At 54.8% G+C, this 19,480-nt stretch overlaps 1 protein-coding gene across 2 annotated transcripts; it reads right to left on the bottom strand.

Annotated features, from left to right (window-relative positions):
* Positions 1-2,823: 2,823 nt before the first annotated feature.
* Positions 2,824-18,370, bottom strand: ENO1 (enolase 1). 2 transcript variants are annotated; one of them, XM_049618841.1, is made up of 12 exons: positions 18,309-18,370; positions 15,265-15,358; positions 12,511-12,606; positions 11,017-11,075; positions 8,864-8,933; positions 8,141-8,274; positions 7,507-7,729; positions 6,187-6,384; positions 5,191-5,392; positions 4,633-4,741; positions 4,400-4,458; positions 2,824-3,258 (listed from the first exon to the last, which is right to left on the bottom strand). In XM_049618841.1, exons 2-12 carry the CDS (start codon positions 15,347-15,349, stop codon positions 3,189-3,191), a joined length of 1,305 nt encoding a protein of 434 aa, XP_049474798.1. In that variant the 5' UTR covers positions 15,350-15,358; positions 18,309-18,370; the 3' UTR covers positions 2,824-3,188. The 2 variants fall into 2 exon arrangements, with proteins under 2 accessions (XP_049474798.1, XP_049474797.1); XM_049618840.1 differs by lacking the exon at positions 18,309-18,370 and adding an exon at positions 17,820-17,960.
* Between the last annotated feature and the right edge of the window lie 1,110 nt (positions 18,371-19,480).

Genomic DNA, 19,480 nt, shown 5'->3' with positions numbered 1-19,480 from the left:
CGCCCGCTGCAAACCCTCCCCTTCCGGTCCCTCCTGGCCACGACGCCTTGTACGCTCTGAGGCCCTCCCTCCCTTCCCTGTGCCCCCCACCTCTTCTGAGGTGAGGAGCTCTGTGCCTGTTTAACTGCGGGGCCTGGCTTGGTGTGAGCAATAACCCGGGAGGCAGCACCACGGCATTATTAGCCCCATTTTACAGATGGGGACGTGGGGCACAACTGCTCAGTAGAAAAGTCCAGAATCCAAAGCTGTCCAGCTCCACCTGTGCTCTCGGCCACTGCACTCTGCCTCTGCGTTGGCCACTGCGAGGGCCGACAGACCGAGCGAGCGAGCAGGGGGAGGGGCAGAGAGACAGGGATAGAGAGAATCCCAAGCAGGCTCTGTACTATCAGCGTGGAGCCCAACGCGGGGCTCAAACGCACAAACCACGAGATCATGGCCTGAGCCAAAGCTGGGTGCTTAACCGACGGAGCCACCCGGGCGCCCCTCAGATTTTCTTCTTCATGTTTGTTTATTTTGAGATAGCGCACGCGCGTGCACAAGTGGGGAAGGGGCAGGGAGCGAGGGGAACAGAGGATTTTAAGTGGTCTCTGCCCTGAGAGCAGTGAGCCCGATGCAGGGCTCGAACTCACGAACCGTGAGATCATGACCTGAGCCGAAGTCGGACGCCGAACCGACTGAGCCACCCGGGCGCCCCAAACCGCTTCAAATTTTCCGTCGATTTTTGTTCTGGCGTCAGAGTGGCAGGAGGCTGGGAGATAACCACAGACGAGAAATGTATGTTTTGTGGAAAAGCATTTGTAATACGAAGTTAAAAAGGGAAAAGTCATAAAGCAAGTCCAGAGGCTGCTAGCAGAATGCTGACAAAGGTGTTTACTAAAAAGCACTTGTAGTTCCTGGAACACTTGTGATCCAGAGACATTTCACATTATAGGCCAGCAGAAGGCCCAAGACTGGCTTTCTAGAAACGGAGAATTAACGTCACCTGACCTGCTTGACTGGGCTCCTCGGAAAAGGTCCTTTGGGGTGTGATTCTTCCCGGTCCACGCTGGGCCACGAACGGCCCCAGCGCCACGCCGGCAACCTTCTATATAGGCGGTGCGCCTCTGAAAGGGGTCCTACCTCCACTTGCCCTGTGACCGGAGTGGTAAATGCCTTTATCTGCTGTTGCTTTAAACCGGTGTCAGTGAATGAGGGCACTAAACCAAATTTGGCTGCTTTAAGGTTGGGCATCGAATCCTAGTAAGGCTGCCGAGCCTGGTTGAAGGAAGGCTTCCTTTCCCTCCAGAATCAATTCCAGAAGCCAGTCACTGACATCCGGACGGGGTGGTTTCGGCCACGGGAGTTATACCACACGAGGTGGAAATAGGACTTGGTTACGGATACTTGGAGATTGGAGAGTGGACAACGGGCGGTGGCTTTGTGGCCTGTCAACCTGACTCTGATTCCTGTTATTCTATCAAATACGAATCTAAGTATCACCGTGAGGCTATCCGGCAGACGCAATTAGCCACTGGTCACTGGACCTTAAGTAAATAATCGCAGAAAACCTGGGTGTGCAGAGAACCAGGATTTCCTGACTCAATCAGTTGGGTCCTAAGGGCAGGGCCTGAAGTTCCCCCAAGGGAGAAATTCCACCTGTGAATCAAGGTTTCACCCGTGCCCGGGCTCGGTCCTGACGGGCTGCCCCATGGACTTTGGATTTGCCCGGCCGTGCCCCACAGTCTCAGAAGCCAATTCCTTGTGATAAATCTCTCGATGTGCCTTTTCCCACTGATTCTGCCTCTGGAGTTAAATCCAAACTAATAAACAATAAATAAAAATGCCCACGAGGAGGCGTCCTAGTCCTCAGGCTGGGGATTAAAACACAATTCGAGGGGCACCCGGTGGCTCAGGTGGTTGAGTCTGACTTCAGCTCAGGTCAAGATCTCATGGTTCCTGAGTTCGAGCCCCGCGTCAGGCCCTCTGCTGTCAGTGCAGAGCCTGCTTTGGATCCTCTGTCCCCCCAACCCCTTCCTCTGCTCCTCCCCTGCTCGGTCTCAAAAATAAACATTAAAACAAAACAGAACAAAACCCACAATTCGAGACTTGACCAAATAAGGGGAAAAAAGTAAAATTGCTAATAAAACACGAGATGCTTCCAAGGGGCAGAGAGTAACCACAATACTTCATCTCTCAGTTCTAAGTAAATGTACCTCCTCACGCTCGGGTGTTCATGAACACAGTATGGGTGCTTTCTGCAGAGCCGATCAGTACACAGTGCTGTGGGCATCACTACGTGTAGCTTTCAAGCAGCGGAAATATTAGGAAGAACGAGGAATGGCATTAAATTGTATTCATCTAAATGGGATTCCAAGGCCTTCCAAACGCCCTCCCGCCTCCCCAGAGCTGCCGTTCAACCATCCTTTTACCTTCTTCCCCCAGGAACCCAGAAACCACCTTCCAGCTTGCCCAGGATGGTTGGCTGTGCTCTATCCAGGAGGCCTTCCGGTCTGGACAATTACAGGCTCACGTGATCTAGAAGCCACCACCCTGAGGTCACCTGTAACAGTTCTGTGTTTGTATTTTCTCCCAAATAAGAAGTCATGTTCTGCTCCCAAGAAGGACCCTACTTCTGTTCAAGGATACAACATGCCCCCCCTTCCCCTTTTGCCTCAAATGCCCTGCCCAAAGACTTATGAAATGTCCTCAACTCCTGTCCCTTTGTCAGGACACAAAGCATCCCAACTCTTACAGGGCTGTACCCCAGCGTAACATGAACATGAACACTCAAGACATGACGAATGGACAGACTCAGAATGTTTTACACACACACACACACACACGTTTCTATGGGTCACTGAGGCCTTTTTATTCTGCAAACAAAACCACTGGGGATCTCGCCTGTGGACACCTTGTGATTGCAACGTAGACAGACTCAGCTGCAGACACTTGGTGGGAAGTGAGGTGAGAAAACACTGATCTGGGCCAATCACATGATTACAGAGCTAGGATTTCCAGCAGGGTTCCAGATGGTCAAGCCTGGCTTCTGCAGCGGTTCTAAGGAAGCAGTGAGAACATCACAGGAAGGGAGAGGGCATGTGACTAGCAGAGGCTCCGGCCGGGGGCCTCGAGGTGCCCGGGGGACGCCAGGAGCAGAGATCTAATGAGCCGACTCAGGACCGCAGAGCTCGGGGTGCGTCGCCCGGAGCTTACTTGGCGAGGGGGTTTCTGAAGCTTCTGCCGGCAAACTTGGCCTTGCTACCCAGTTCCTCTTCAATTCTAGGGAAGCCGAGGACAGAGAGGAGGGGGTGAGAAAGAGAAGTGAAATCTCCACCCCCAAGGCCTACGTTTCCCCACCCGGGGACCAGGCCCCGGCACTCGCCCAGCCTCCTCGATGCGGTCCTCGGAGCCAGCAGGAAGACAGGAGCACCGGGCCCTCCCCGTCCACCCGGCTCCCCCAGCAAGCGGGCCACCTGCTGCCCCTCAGCCTGCCCTGCCTTCTCTGCCCCCAGAGTTTCCCAAAGGCAGACCAGCAGATAGGTCAACACCGCTACTTCTCAGAATATAACAAAAACGCTCTTCAACGAAAGGACAACCCGGTCTCTTCGAATAAATGGCATGGGGACAAAAGGAGGGAAGGCCCTGAATGAAGCGTTTGCATCCTGGTGTCGCACCAGGGGAGACGGGCCCCAGGAATGCTGGGCACGACTGTCATGGCACGACTGAACCCTGGGCACTCTCACAGCACGATGGTTACATCACAAAGCAAACATAACCGTTATCTCTGAGACATGTGCTAAGGTATTCATAGGTGAAATCACATGGCTGGAATGGGCTGAAAATTCTCCAGCCAAAAAGGCGAAAGGCAGGCGGACGAGAAGAAGCGTGCACGAGTACCAGCAGCTGCCGTATCTACGTGGCGGGGAAGGGCGCGTGCTCTGCCAGTCACGTTTTGTTTAAGGAAAGGGTAACGTGGGCAGAACTACGAAAGAGAGGTTTCTTTTCCTGCGAGACTAACAAAAGGGACAAAAAAGGAGGCAAGTCTCCACGTTAAGGAGGTTTCCACGGACACGTTATGATAAAAAGGGACCAGATATCCAGAAGCACTGAACAGTGGAAACCTTCCTGTCGCCCTGAATTTCCTTCTTCACTGAGCCCCGGTTTCCCGTCCACAAAACACAGGTGCTGAACGACATATCCGCTGGGGATCTCTCTCAGCTCTAACGGCTTTGTGATTGTCTGAAGGGGGAGCCTGTTCCCTCCTCCACCAGAAGGTGGCAGCACGGGACCGGCTCCAGCCTTGGGGCCAAGGGGCAAGGTTCTCCGCCCGAGTCACCCACGACCCGACACGGGCGACCTGACACGGGCCCCCCGCCCCGCAGAGCCAAGAGCTCCCAGTGCCCCCGGGCTTCCTCTTTACCTGAGGATCTGGTTGTACTTGGCCAGGCGCTCAGAACGGCAAGGTGCACCTGTCTTGATCTAGAAAGGGAAAGGAAAGGTCACGTGCGCTTGCCGTGCACTCTCAATCTTCGTGGGCGTTCTGGGCGGGATTTCTGACCCTAGGAACCAGGGGATGAAGGGGCATCCGGGACCCCGTCCGCCTCCGCCCTTCCTGCTTGTGCTCGGGCAGCTGAGATCAGAGAAGCTCTTTACCTGCCCAGTGCAAAGTCCCACCACCAGGTCAGCGATGAAGGTATCCTCGGTCTCCCCGGAGCGATGCGACACCATGACGCCCCACCCGTTGGACTGGGCCAGCTTGCACCTGAAGTCAGGAAACAACCCAGATGGTTGTGACGGCAGCCCCTCCTGAAGCCCGCGGGAGGGCTCGGAGCCAGGAGCTGCCACCAAGCTCTCAACTCCTGGGGGTGACGAGAACTCCCACCTTTCTCTCCAGTCACAGAGTCCTGAGGACCTTCTCAGCCCTCTAGGTCACGTTTACAAAATAGGGTCTAGCCTCCTTGGGCGGACAGACTTGTTCTCCTGACCGCACCTGTGACCGATATTCTCCATGTAAAATGAAGTCACGAGCCTGGAGCCACAAAGGGGTCAGGCCCGGGCCACAGCGGCCCGACACCCGAGCCCCCTGGTGCCACGGCTCATCCAGAAGCCACCCGGGACGCCCACCGGAAGCCCGTTATAGTTCCAGCCGGAAGCTCTGGCTGAGACTCTGTGCCTCGCTCCCTGACAGCTGACCCCCCCGGGGACACTCACGCCTGGAGGGACTCGGTCACGGAGCCGATCTGGTTCACTTTGAGCAGGAGGCAGTTGCACGACCTCTCGTTCACGGCCTTGGAAATCCGCTTCGGGTTGGTCACGGTGAGATCATCCCCCACCACCTGGATGCCGGCGCTGGCAGTGAACTTCTGCCAAGCTTCCCAGTCATCCTGGTCGAAGGGATCTTCGATGGACACCACTGGGGAAACGAGAGCCAGGTTTTGCCGGGGAGACCCCAGTGCTGAAGGGCAACCGAGCCTCCTTCCCCTCCCGGCTCGCTGCTTGCCTGGCCTCACCCCTCTCCCATGCGGGACAGGACCGGCTCCCCGACCCAGCCCTGGAGACACTCTGCCTACCCACCGACTCCTGTGACAGGCAAGTCAGCTGTAGTCCTGGGACCCCAGAGCTGCTAAGTGGGACACTTCCCTGCCCAGGGTGGCTTGAGTTTAGTGCCATTGAGCATACAGCGGTGGGCTCAGGAAGCCAAGGGCTGGGCTGGTCTCGGCTCCACCCTGGGCACGTTTTTTAGCTTTGAGTTCACGCACGGACTTCCTGGTCTGATTTGCGCTCCAACATTTGCTGACCGCCCTTGGGCACATCACTGACCCGCTCTGTGCCTCAGTTTCCCTCCCGCGTGAACCGGCATTAACGGTGCCCGGAAGAGCGCGGGTTCGCAGTGGGCGGAAAACACCGCAGGTCGGGTTTTCAAGGCTCGCTCCCACCTGTGCAAGGGAGCCAGGACCGCATCTGCTCAGGTGGCTGTGGTGACAGGGGCAGAAGCCCCGACACTTTGCAAACGACCTAGCACACGTCAGTGCCCGGCTGGCATCCCGGACCCACCTCCCGACTCGCCTGCTGCACCGGCACCTCCGTGAGGCCCTCCCCCAGGGAGGTGGGGGCGCAGGTGCCCCACGCACTTTCCCGGGAGCCCCGCCACCAGCCGGCAGAGCGCTGCAGGCAGTGGCCGGAGAAGGGGCCGCCCCGAGCACTCACCTGGGTAGTCCCTGATGAAGGACTTGTACAGGTTGGCCAGCTCGTCGGGTGTGATGTACCTGCTGGGGTCATCGGGAGACTTGAAGTCCAGGTCATACTTCCCCGACCTGAAGAACTCAGAAGCGGCCACGTCCATGCCGATGACGACCTTGTCGGTGTAGCCGGCTTTCCCGATGGCGTTCTTCAGCAGCTCCAGAGCTGGGAAGAGAGGGTGGCGACAACATCGGAAACCAGGCAGGTGGAGCGAAAACGTCCCTGTGACCCCTGCCAAATGGGCACCCTAACAGGAAGACCACGAGATGCTCTGGCCCCAGCCCTCCATTTCAGTGATTCCAGTTAACTTTTTTCTGCTTTGGAGCAAGAAACCGTCGGTCAGGGCCCCGGCAGATAACCGAGTGAGAAATTCAGTCTCCACTCTACGAGGCGTTCTCACGGACAGACGCTCCCAAATTTAGCACCCAGGAACAGCTGTGCTGGCCAAGACGCAGTGACGGCGCCCGGCTGAGATCCGCCGTCCCAAGGAACGGGTTCTCAACAGTGCCGAAAGGCTGGGATCCGAGAGGGAGCCCAGTGGACCAAGGGCCCGGGACGGCGAGGGTGACCCCAGCCCAGGCTCTGCTCTGCCTCACGTGGCAGTGCTGCCTGGACGGAAGCGGACAGAGACATTCGGCACCTGTTCCACACCACGCATCTCCAAACTACCACGTTAAACCGTGAGAGGATCATTTTTTATAGGTCCGAATGGCCGAACATTAGCATTTCGCATAACTGACCCAAAGGGCAGGACGGCCACTCTTTTCTTTCGCTAGCTGCCGCTGAAGGCGACAAAACGTGGCTGAAGCCTCCTCCTTCCCTCCTAAAACCAAAAGCTGTCTTGTCCCGAGACTCTCTGCGCCCTACTCAACGCTTCCATTTCACTCTGTGCCTAAGGACTCAAGGCCAAACGACGCCACGTGAGGCTCCCGTGGTGGAACGAGCCGAGGCGGCCGCTGGTCCCGGCGTGGGGCAGACAGCAGCCCGAACACGGAGCGGACTTCGAACCTCTGCCATCGCGACGTGGTGCGATGGCAGGAGTAAGCTGTACGGTGAGCCCGTGCCCCACGGCCGAGCCTGCTTCAGACTAACCGGGCTGCTCAGAAGCCAAATTAGCAAGGAGATTCCTTGTTACTTTACAAAATAGAGGCCCGGCTCCCACCCCCTTCCCGGAACTCCGCTCGCTCGCAGTCGCTCGCAGGCGCATGAAAGGTGGAAAGAGCGACGGCCCCGAGCAGCAGGTGCGGGCAGGTGCTGTGCGCCCGGGGACCCCTCCGGGGCCCGTACCTTCTTTGTTCTCCAGGATGTTAGGGGCAAAGCCGCCTTCGTCCCCCACGTTGGTGGCGTCTTTTCCGTATTTCTCCTTGATGACGTTCTTCAGGTTGTGGTAAACCTCCGCACCGATGCGCATAGCTTCCCTGAAGTTGGCGGCACCAACGGGGAGGATCATGAACTCTTGCATGGCCAGCTTGTTGCCGGCGTGAGAACCGCCGTTGATGACGTTGAAAGCCTGGGGAGAGACAGGCAGATGCAGCATCCGGCCCAGACAATCCCAGCAAGCAGCCCCCTCGCAGCCAGGACACGCTCACCAGGTCTCCCCTGACGCCTCAGGAACCGCCACCAGGCGCACCTGCTGTCCCGGACTGGCTGCTACCTCAGCGAACACCCCCGACCCAACAAGGCCAGTGGGATTTTCATCCCGTCGGCAAGGAAGGACGTGGAGCACGGGGGGGGGGGTGGAGTCCCCAGCTCAGGGTCACTCTTAGCAAAGGGCAGGTGTTCGCAGTGGAGACCTCCAGAGCTGGCCTGTACCCACGGAGCTGGGACAGTCACATGTGGATGAGATCGAGTGGTGGGAGGCCTCAGGTCCCCACCGGCAAGTACTCCCAGCTCCTCACTTGGGAAGTTCAAAGCCACTCACCGGAACCGGCAGGATGACTTCAGCATTGCCAGCCAGGTCGGCAATGTGGCGGTACAGAGGCACCCCCTTCTCAACGGCCCCCGCCTTGCAGACCGCCAGGGACACTCCCAGGATGGCGTTTGCACCAAATTTAGCTGGAACAGAAGAGTTCAATGAAGCAGTTTCTTACCCGTAACCCTTAACCCTTCTCCTGCCAGCCTTCTGGCCCGCACTCCGACACGGGAGCGCACCCGGCCTGGATCCAGAACCATTCCTCTCTACTGCACCTACTTCCGGCGTCCGACCCAGGAACATGACGGCACGCCGTGAGGATTCATCTGCTCTCTCCCCAGAAGAGAAAGCCCTTTCTCTGATCTATGGAACTCTGGCAAATTCCACAAACTGCCTCAATCACTACAAAGCAGAAGCCTCTTTGAAGTAACCCCACGCACAAGCTGTCACCTGATATTTCTCCTAATATCTACAAACGTGTTTGGTTTTTTTGGTAGGCCTCATGCCCAGTGCAGAGCCTAACGTAGGGCTTGAACTCACGACCCTGAGATTAAGCATCCGATGCTTAACTAAGCCACCCAGACACCCCCAGAACAGGTTTTATTATGGTGAGCTGATGGGCCCCGCAGAGCCCGCAGATGATCATGCTGCACAGTCCTCGGTCACACATGGTGACCCTCAGAGGGTCGGAAGGTCTTTGGGAGGCCGGCCGACTCCACCCCCGTCACTCACATTTATTTTCTGTCCCGTCCATCTCGATCATCAGTTTGTCAATCTTCTCCTGCTCCACAACGCTCAGTTTCTGTGGGGAGAAGGGAGGGTCAGCCACTTGGGGGAGCGTGGTCACTCCCCTCCCCGGAAGCCAGACAACTTTGGAACTGTGCCAATCCTGAACCAGTTCTATGCTATGCATTTGTATGGGAGGCAAAAAAGGGGTGGGGGCAGGAAACAAGAACCTGGGAGTCACAAAACCGCCTTTTGCTTGGTTTCGCATTCTCAGACGTTTCTCCAAGCACTAGGGAGCCAACGATCAACTGCCCGAGATGCGGACCTGGTGTCACAGAGGTTGGTCTACCTGGGGAGTCCGAAATTACATCCTGTGTAAGGCAGAGAGCTGCCCGGACCGTGCTAAGTAGTGCAATTTTGGGGGGCAATAAATAACAGAACTCTGTTCAGGCCAACGAGCTGTGGTCCTCGAAGGTTAAGTGACAGGACCACCCCTCTTGGGTACCCTCAGTGACGGCAAACTTCACATTCTCGAGGGCGATAGGACTTTTGCAAGTAGGTAGTCCAATCATTCCGCAAAATGCTTGATGACTGATCAAAATGAGTGTTTCCAGTATAAAGTAATAAAACTGGTGTCTTTTTTTTTTTTTTTTTAATGTTTATTATTGAGAGAAAGACAGAACATGAGCAGGGGAGGGGCGGAGAGAGAGGGAGACACAGAATCCGAAGCAGGCTCCGGGCTCTGAGCGGTCAGCACAGAGCCCGACACGGGGCTCGAACCCACGAACCGCAAAACCATGACCTGAGCCAAAGTCGGATGCCCAACAAACTGAAGCACCCAGGTGCCCCAAAACTGGTGTCTTAAAGGGACACCTGGCTGGCTCAGCCAACAGAGCATGCAACTCTGGATCTCGAGGTTGTGGGTGTGAACCCCACACTGGGTACAGAGATTACTTCAAACAAAAAAGCAAAAAAAAAAAAAAAGCAAAAAAAAAAAAAAAACCCAAAACACTGGTGTCCTAAAAGCTGGCTTAAAACAATTTACTAAAAGTTAGCACTACTTTAAAAACTTCATAATTAATAAAAATCTCTGATTTTATTTATAAAGTGCTTTGTATAGAAATTAAAATACGAAAGGAAAACCACGTATTACTGCATCATGCCACGTCAGTAACTTGGTATCTTTTGCTGTTTTCACAAAGCACGTTTGGCCAAAGTCAGCCGTCAGCCACGCAGGACGGCTCCAGGTAGACCCCCGCCAGGAAGAGTGTGAAGACGGCTTCCTTTCCCCAGAGGGAAGAGAGATGCCCAGGAGAGCCCTCTCACTACGTTAGTCACACCAGGTAAGGGCACCCGGGCACAAAGAACGAAGGGGTGCGTGGAGGTGCCCGGGAGGCCGGGTCGGAGCACGTGAGCTGGCAGAGCAGCCACGAGAAACCGTCTGGGGACCCATGAACAAGGCCCGCGAAGGCCAGGCCGAGGTAAGCCAGCCGGGGACAAACAACAGAGGAGCCTGTGCGCCCCTGGGGAACAGGATGAGTTCAAGGAGGGGAGGCACACGCCGGGGAGGCACGGGCGGGCCGCTGCAGTTGGCTCCAGGCCTGAGAAGGCTTCCCTAGCCAAAGGCTTTTAAATCCTTCTTGCCCTTGCCAGTGCCACGGGAGTTGGGGCGGGGCGGGGCTGAGGCAGGAGTGGGTTGGGCTGGTGGGTCCCCTCCTTACTTCACCCTACTTTTACGACACTCTGAGGTTCCAAGTCAAATTTTATTCAACCAGAGCTCTGTTGTTTAAACAAAAAGCCAGTAAAAATAAAGTAAATAATTCCACGGTTCGTGAAAAATAGTCGGTCACCGTGGATACTCTGCTCAACACCCAAGAGCCACTCTTAAAATCTGGATCTTAACTTCCCAAAGGTCAAGATAGTTGGAGGGAAAAATCATGAGACGGTCTCCCGTCGCCCTGATCCAATTCCATGCGCTGTTAGGTGTGGACGCAGGCAGGGGCTGGATTAGTAAAGGTGAGGTCATTCTCATGCAGGACAGGGAATCCAATGGGCTCCTTTAGCTCTCAGAATAAGCTCTTCCATAACCAGGAAAGCCCACTGGCCTGGGAGACGCTCTGATGGCATTAATACATTAGTTATCAGGAGGCAGGTCCTACCTTGCTAATCAGGGCAGGTGCAATAGTTTTATTGATGTGCTCAACAGCCTTTGAGACACCTAGAAGGAACAATCAAATCAAATTACCGGCATTAATGAAAAACAGGCGTGAGCAGCACTGAGCGAACCACCAAGGATATTAACCCAGATATTCAGAAGCCCGCCCAGAGACCTTAAACGGGACCGCTTTCAAATCCCCATTTCTGTCCCCCCAAGATTGGGGTATTTTCTGGCCCAGTCTGAGTGCTCTTACCTAGGACCCCCAAGGATTAGAGCCACACACAGAGCAACCATCTCAGAATGTCTGAAGGGATAAAGTTAGTTGGCAAGACCATGCACTGGGAACCAGCCGCAGACACTAAAGGATGCCCCGTGTATTACCTGTGTGCACAAGGCTGGTGCCAGGAACTCATTAATATACTTAACGGGTCTGGAGACACCTGACCAGTAGAGATTGACAGAGAAGGAAAAAAGACAGACTCAGAAGAGAACAGGCTGTGAAGGACAGGGAATGAGAGAAAAGAGAGGAGACAGGAAGGCAGGAAGAGTCCTCGGGACCACGGGTTCACCCTCATTACAGTCGAGGTGCTGCAAGGCCTGCTTGGGACCAGCATCCGCCTGAGCCGGGAGCAGCGGGAACCCGTGGGAGATAATCCCCGGAGCACCGGCTGCGGACTTCCCTAGCTCACTCCATCACCACCCCTCCCCTGCAGTCTTTTCAGACCTTTTCCTGAATTGCCCTTCTCTGAAAATTTAATGCCACAGATATGCTATACTCCCATTTATATACTGTGGCCCTTTGGAGGACCATAAAACAAAGTAACATTGTAGGATTTTTTTTTTTTTTTTAATTTTTTTGCCTCCCCCAAGAACCAGTTCCTACCCCTGGGGCGATACTGCCCTGTTGAGAACGCATGGTCTAGGCCCCAGCTGCTGTTCTGTGATTTGGCCACACAGATTCTGTCTACGGTAAGGCGAACTTTGCAAGACAGTAATAGGTCGATCTGCGCACAGCCCAGCAGAGGCTGGCTTTGCCAGGTCCGTGAATCCCCCAACAGAAAGATCAAGCTGCCAGGACTGGTCTGTAGGTGAGCCATTAGCCGGGCCTTCCACACACTCTACCGAGACTAGCCCCTTGGAGAGGGTTGATGGTCTGGAAGGCCCGCGGAGCCCTCCTGGGAGCACGGCAAGGCTCTTGCGCTACAGTTCCCTAAGCAGGAATTTTCCAGATTGGGCCAAGTGCAGTACAAATGAGCATAAGACTCTTGCCCCTGAGCTCACAGGTTTAGGAAGGCTGGAATCAACATGCCAACCCTCCCAGCTCCCCCAGGCACAGAGTACATCCTCACCATCAACACCATGGGCCACATCAGGGTGTGCCATCCTCAAATACAAGGAACGTGGAGAGTGGGGAGGCTGTGACAGGCCGGGAGCAGGGGCTGGAGGCGTGGACGAGGCACGCAGCCACGCTCCAGAGGCAGGCAGGGGTTCTTACCTTTGCCCATGTAGCGTGTCTTGTCATTGTCCCGGAGCTCGAGGGCCTCGTAGATACCAGTTGAGGCACCACTGGGCACAGCGGCTCTGAAGAGACCTGGACGTTGAGGGAGGAAGAAATCGTGACTGAGAGACACAGTCCCAGCCCTTGCGGAGTCCCACCCACTCACAGATGGCAGCCATCGGGAAACACGTCCTTCCACCACCTGGGGGACTCAGATGGTCGGTCTCTCCTGCCCTTCACGTGGGGACCATTCTCCAACGAGGATCCTATGGCAAAGCTGGTGAATCTCTCTAGTTTCAAGAAAAAGTTTTCAAGCAGAGCTTCTCAGATGTTCCTGTGCGCAAACGATCACCTGGCAACCTTGTTAAGATGCGGGTTCTGAAACGGGAGGTCTAAGACTCTGTGCCTGTATCTCTAACAAGCTCCCCGTTCGTGTCCTGCAGCTGGTCTGTGACCACCCCCCGGGGGCACCGCCCCACAGAAATTCGATGCAAGCCACTTATGAGGTTTAAGATCTTCTAGTAGCTACACTGAAGTTGGAAAGTAAAACCAAGGGGCGCCTGGGTGGCTGAGTTGGTTAAGCATCTGATTCGGCTGGGGTCATGATCTCACGGTTTGTGAGTTCGAGCCCCGCGTTGGGCTGATAGTGTGACACCTTCTTGAGATTCATCTCTCTCTCTCTCTCTCTCTCTCCCCCCCCACCTCTAAAAAGAAACAAATAAACTTGTAAAACCAAGAGAAATTAATATATTCTTTAATCCACTATATCGAAAAGATGATCATTTCCACGCGTAACCAATAAAAACATACGGAGATATAAAAAATAAGGACAGTACAGGTACGAGCCTGGGAACACTGGAACGCAATCAAGCACCACGCTATGCCATCCTGGGGACACGGGACCCGGCCGTCTGGCTAGACCTACACTACGGAGCATAAACGTAGCTGATCTTGGAAAAGGACGCTGTTAAGAAAGACACTGCAGGGATCTGGCACTGCAGGCAGACAGGTTCAGGGGAGCAGGAAGTGAAGGCGGCCTCTAGCAACTACTTGAAACCGTAAGGGATTTCCCCACCTGAGATATGAGAAGGCAAAGGAACAAAGAAAAAAAAAAATCAAGCAGGCATTTTAAATAAACGGTCCGTTAGTCTGCCTGCGTCACTGCAGTGACGGCGTGTGCAGGACACGTGGTCTCTTGACACGGGCCCTGGCTTTCTAGGTCCCCACCAGGCACTGGACGAGGTGAAGGAGCCTCGAAAACAAGCAAGTGACCCTGATGTAACTATGGGCTCTGGGCGACGATGGGCCAATGCAGGTTCCAATGTTAACAAATGTCCCACTCCGGTGGGGGATGCTGTGCACGTGTGAGGACAGGGGGCCTGTGCTGTCTGTACCTTTTGCTGGATTTTGCTGTGAACCTAAAACTGCTCTTAAAAGTAAATAAAAAAAAAAAAAAAGTGATGAAAGGCTCTTCACAATTCCACTATTTCCCGTCTTTGAAAAGCATCAACAGACACACAAGAGAAAACTTTCCGTTCGTTTAAATTTCAAAAAAATATTTGGTCATTTTAAAGTGTTTCAGAGAGAATGCTCCCCCCCCCCCCCCCCAACAATCTTCTAGTATCTTGAATCCTGTTTGCACTGTTGGTTAAAGTCCGTTAACTTCCAAATGGAAAGTTCCACGCTGTGAGCAAGCCAGCCTTGCCAGCCGCGAGGAAATTCCCAGCAGTCTCCTCGAACCCTGGGGTATTTGGCATGAAGCACGTGCTGTGAAGAAACCCTGTGCCGACAGCACCCGCCACCGCAAGGAACCGCGGGCAGGGCAGGAAGGGAAGGGCCGGGGTTTCTACAGACCATGACTCAGCTCTGAGCGGCAGGTCTGTGCGCTCAGCGCCGCCGGGTGATTCTGCCTGAGGCTCCTTTTCCGACCCCACCCAAGGTCCATTTGGAAACAGCTCAGACATTGCTGGACGGAACACACCAAATTTCCTTAAAGTTAAAAACCGCCAAAAGCTTTTAAGAGTCTCCATTTAAGGGGCGCCTGGGTGGCTCAGTCGGCTGACCGGCTGACTCTTGATTTTGGCTCGGGGCATGATCTCAGTTTTGTGAGATCGAGACCCGCGTCAGGCTCCACGCAGAGTGTGGAGCCTGCTTGGGATTCTCTCTCCCCTTCTCCCCACTTGCGGGCGCTCTGAAAAGAAACATAAGAAAAGAAGCCTCCATTTTTCCCACGTGGGCAAATCCCTCCAGGGAGGACTTACAGCTAGGCAGAAAACACGAGCCTATGGAATGGCCCAACACCCAAATGTTAAGAGCTGTCCCCAACCCTTGGTCTAAGAGTGATTTCTGGAAACAAAGAGAAGGCTTCACATACACTTGCACTCCTCTGATCTTTCCTTTTCGTGGACAAAGCTCCGTCACATCAGACCTGCCATGCTGGTGACAGCAAACTAAGAAGCAAACGAGCGATGGGCCCTTTTAAGGACGAGGAATGGCCTTTCTTCTCCTCACTGACCTAGGAACCAGCCTGCTTTCTGTTTTAAATACCAAGAAGCAGCAGGACAAGGACCCCATGTCTGGCAACCCTCCCCCCCTCCTCCCAGTCAGGAACCGCGACCTAACAGCACATGGGGATCAGACAGAAGGCTTTCACGACCCACCTTTTCTTACCTAAGGCTCTGTCGCTTAATTAAAAAAAGGGGGGGAGGGGGGAGTGTGGTAGCAGAACTGCGGAAAGGAAGGCCCACGTACCTTTGGAGGTATAGAGGTCCACCTCGACGGTGGGATTCCCACGAGAGTCGAAGATCTCTCTGGCATGCACCTTGAGGATAGACATGGTGACTTTCTGTGGGGAAACACAGTTCATATTTTCCATAAACCATAATGCAGTTTTGGGTCATTCATTTGAAGAATCACTTCTGAGGGTTCCTGGACTAGAAAGGAAGAATTGGTACCGGACAGATATTGAATGCAAGGCTGACAAGAGTCGGGAAGCCTGCTGGACCCAGCTCTGCAGGGCCTCAAAAACCCCAGCAGCCCAGGGCTTGTCCTCTAAGCAAAGAAAGCCAGAAAATGTGCGCCAGGGAGAACCCAAAACCACCGGAAAGATTCATGTGCTGCCGGCATGCGGGACAGCAGAGGAGGAGGCGGTCTGAAACGGGTTATTGTCAACAGTTCCCAACGAGGGCTGGCGTGGGAATGGAAGGACCAAGTAAGGACCAAGGGGACGTGAAGGTCGTGAGCAAACCCACCCAGGGCAAAAAACAAACAAAAAAACCAACAACCCTGATGTGATCCGAGGAGGAAAACCTGATTTGTAGTGGACCAGTGACTAGCTAGGGACATAGGCAGTAAGATGTTCAACTGCTGGATATGGGATGCTCAGAAATTTTGAGGCCAGGAGTGTCCTTGGTCTGTGCACAATCTTTGCCATTGCCCGTTTCATGCTTCATCGTACTTGGATCTTTACCAAGACCGGACGCACAGTGACATCTAATTAGTATTTCTTTCAACAGGCATTTTACCCATTCAAAAAAACTCACTTAGGAAATGTCCTAAGTTGAAAGAATAAAGATTCTATTTTTGCTTCTTCTAAAAAAAAATTTTTTTTTAATTTTCTAAAGTAGGCTCCATGCCCATTGTGGGGCCTGAGCTCATCACCCTGAGATTGAGTCACATGCTCTGAGCCAGCCAGCCGCCCCCCCCCCCCCAGATTCTATCTTTGAATGCTAAGATACTCCATGGGAAGAGGCCTTCTTTGAAAGCACAAACAAACAAAAGATCTGCCACAAACAGCAAATACCAGATCCTCAAAGAAAGCCCTCTCTCACCTTCCCCTCCAGGGGCTCCCAAGGAAGAAATGAACTTCTAGGACTGAAAGAGGCCTAGTGGAATTGGGCGAGTGTTCAGAGCCATTATCTAGCTGGGCTCCTCTCCAGTATCTTGCCTGGAATGTTCTGAAGCAGCAAATGGCATCTTTCTTTTTTATGTTTCAAAATTAGACACTGAAGTCACTCCTGTGGCTTCGCTGTCTAGGTTAACAATGGAGTTTTATTCATTAGCCAACAAAAAAAGGCATATAGTTTTTATTATCTTACAAAAAGGCAAATTCGTTTACACGTATTTTTTAGCTTCATGCTTTTGGTTAAGTCCGAGTTTTGGCAAATTATACCTGTGTATGAGTGCCACCACCAGACAAAAGAGTCCCCTCAGGCACTTTGCTGTCAATCTCCCCCCACCCGAGGCTACCAGCCTCACTTTATAGGTTTTAGATGCGCTTTTATTTTTTAAATGTGTATTTATTTTGGGAGAGAGTGGAGGAGGGGCAGAGAGAGGGAGAGACAGATGCACTTTTAAACACATCTTTATTACACTATGTCCTCAGGCAGTTGTAAGATCTCATTTTTTGTTTCATGTTAGAGACATTAAGACAAAGTATTCAACTTATTTCAGGGTGTGAAAATAAAATTAAATTTAAATTGGATAGGAAACTATTCCTGCAGTCATTAACGTTCAATAAGCAGAGACAGCAAGGAGGGCTGGTCTCCACAGCTCATCGGCCTGGACCCCGGTCCAGGGCAGCACGTGTGGACCGGGCGGTCAAGGGCCGACGTGTGTCCTCGGCTGCGAGTCACCGACGGGCCACACCACCCAGAGGGAAGCCCACATTGTAGGGGGAAAACGAACAGGAAGTTTTCGTAAAAAGACATCCTTTCTATGTCAGATCGGGGGCCGACTGCGAGTGGCCAGGCCGGGCAGCGGGAGCAGCTCCGGCCTGACCTGGGCGAGGTCGCCTGGAGGGCTTTCCCCTTTATGCAACGGTTCTGCCGCCGCCTCCTTAAGAATAAGGACTTTCTGAAGTTCCATTCATTAGTCGCTGCTCCTTCCGTCCCCCAGCCGCCCGACTGCAGGCCGAGGGCCCCCAGCCGGGAGCAGGGGCTGCTGGTGGGGGGAGGGGATCGCGGCTTCCTGGGCATCTCTCCCGTCCCTGCCCCTTCCTCCATTTTAGGAAAGGCCTGGCGCTAATGAGCACCGGAGTTAGGCCCGCGTCTTCCCCAAAGCCCTGCACCCTCCACGCCTGCGGCGTCCTACTCCCGAGCTCCCGCAGGTTAAGAGGCCCCCTGAGTCCATAATCGCTGGCTAATCAGATCCTGCCCCCGCCCCGGGCAAAGCCCGGCGCCGCGCCCCTGGTCCCGGAGGCCGGCTCGCACGTGCCGACCCGCCCCTTCCACGTCCCCGCCGGACTCAAGGGCAGGGCCCCCCCGAGGTCTGGGCGCCGGCTCGGCAGCCCTTCCCCGAGCCCCTACCTGACCGCCGGATAGCGCTGCCCGAGAAAGAAGCAGAGGGTGCCGCAGACACCGAGCGCGAGGATAAGCCGCAAGGTCTCAGCGCGCCGAATGCTCTAAGCGGGTCTCCGCGCTGCCTGCCCCGACTTCCTGCCCAGCTCCTCGAGGCCCCGCCCACTTCCCCCGCCCCCCGGCCCGCCCCCGCCACGGCGCCTCGTCATTGGCCTGGCGTGCCGTCATTCGGGCCCGCACCTCCCTGGAGGGGGCGGGACTGCAGCGGCCGCTGCGGCCCGGAGGGGGAAGCGACTCCTCAGGACGGGGAGCAGAGTGGGGCCGGGGGGACCCCGACTTCCCCATGGCTGTGTAGGGGTGCGGGCCGGCCCCCGTCCCGACGCCCTCCACTCCCGCCCCGCGCTGGGACCTCTGGCCGAGCGGGGTCTGCGGTGCCGGGGCCCCGGGGAGGGGCGGGGTGGGGCGGCCGGCATGAGGGTTCGGGGTTCCGTCACGTACTCCGAGTCCCGCACGCACGCAGCGTCGCTCCGGCGCCGCACGTCCGGCCCACGACCTTGGCGACGACCTGCGCTGCCCTCCCCACCCCCCCCCTTCCCGGCCTGCCCCGCTCCGCAGCGGGGTGCAGGAGACCGGGTCGGCCTGGAGACGTTGGCGGCCTCGACCCTGCTCCCAGGCCGGGTTTGCTGCGCGGCCTCGGGGCCCGGTGTTGGGGGCCACGTGCGCCCGCCCGCGCTTGCGTGCTGCGCGTCTGGCCGCCCGCCTGCCGCGGTGACCCGGTCGTTTTGTTCTTGTGCGTCGGTCAGACAAAGGGTATCAGGCGACGTGGCCGAAAGGAAGTTAACTTCCCCCCAGTTGGAGCTGATGCCTTTTGAGCACTTCCTACGTGCCAGGCGCTCCTCCACGTGCGTCCCCTGTGGTCCTTCGGCCTTTAGCTCTTAATGTTGCATCTGCAAAGGAGACTTCGTGTTCCTCCCTTTCTCCCCCCGATACCTGTGAACCGTAGGTGTTACGATTTGGGACTGGAATTTCACACGGACCCGGGGGAGTTCTCGAAGCTCAAAGCAGGCGGTATTCCACGGTAGTCTGGCAAATGAAAAACAGGGAAGTGTGGGTGCAGCGATTTCACCTTTCTGATCAAGAAAGAACTGCTACCCATTTAGAATCAGCCCCGTAGCACATTCCCCTCGTCCAAGGAAGAGCTAAGGCAATTACTTCATTTTCTGTTATCGTTAAGTTTGTATTTGTCAGCCGCCTTCTTGGTCTGTAAATCTGAGAGCTAAAATGTCACGTATCTCTGTTTTCTGCATTGCCTTGCAGGTAGAGACTCAAATGTGTGTTCGAATTTAATATTTCTTTTGGCCAGTTGCAAAACCCTCTTTTCTTCCTTCACTCCTAACATTTTTATCCCCTGAGCTACTGGCTTAGGTTTCCAAGGCACTGGTGCACAGTATTGTGTTTCCCATTGGCTAAGCAAGAATTTTAGGATTAAAGTCAGCTTAAAAAAACAAGGAAATTGCAAAATGTTTCCTAAAGAATTATGTGAATTCTGCAAGCAGAGTTTGTGATTTCACCAATACACTGGATGTTTCAGACTGCTTAAAACCTAGATCCGGGCCCCATGACTCAGCAGCTAAATCAACAGCCAACAACTCCTCAGCATTTATAACTAC

Source organism: Panthera uncia (genome assembly GCF_023721935.1).
Source record: "Panthera uncia isolate 11264 chromosome C1 unlocalized genomic scaffold, Puncia_PCG_1.0 HiC_scaffold_4, whole genome shotgun sequence".
Classification (NCBI taxonomy): domain Eukaryota; kingdom Metazoa; phylum Chordata; class Mammalia; order Carnivora; family Felidae; genus Panthera; species Panthera uncia.
Note: the sequence above shows the minus strand (reverse complement) of the source record. Positions and strands in the feature narration are given on the sequence as shown.

Coding starts and splice junctions, on each gene's coding strand:
- ENO1 (XM_049618841.1), bottom strand. CDS start 15,349: ATGTCTATCCTCAAGGTGCATGCCAGAGAGATCTTCGACTCTCGTGGG. Junction 5,393..6,186: donor CTTCATCAGGGACTACCCAG/GTGAGTGCTCGG, acceptor TCGTTTCCCCAG/TGGTGTCCATCGAAGATCCC. Junction 4,459..4,632: donor TGGGACTTTGCACTGGGCAG/GTAAAGAGCTTC, acceptor TTCCCTTTCTAG/ATCAAGACAGGTGCACCTTG.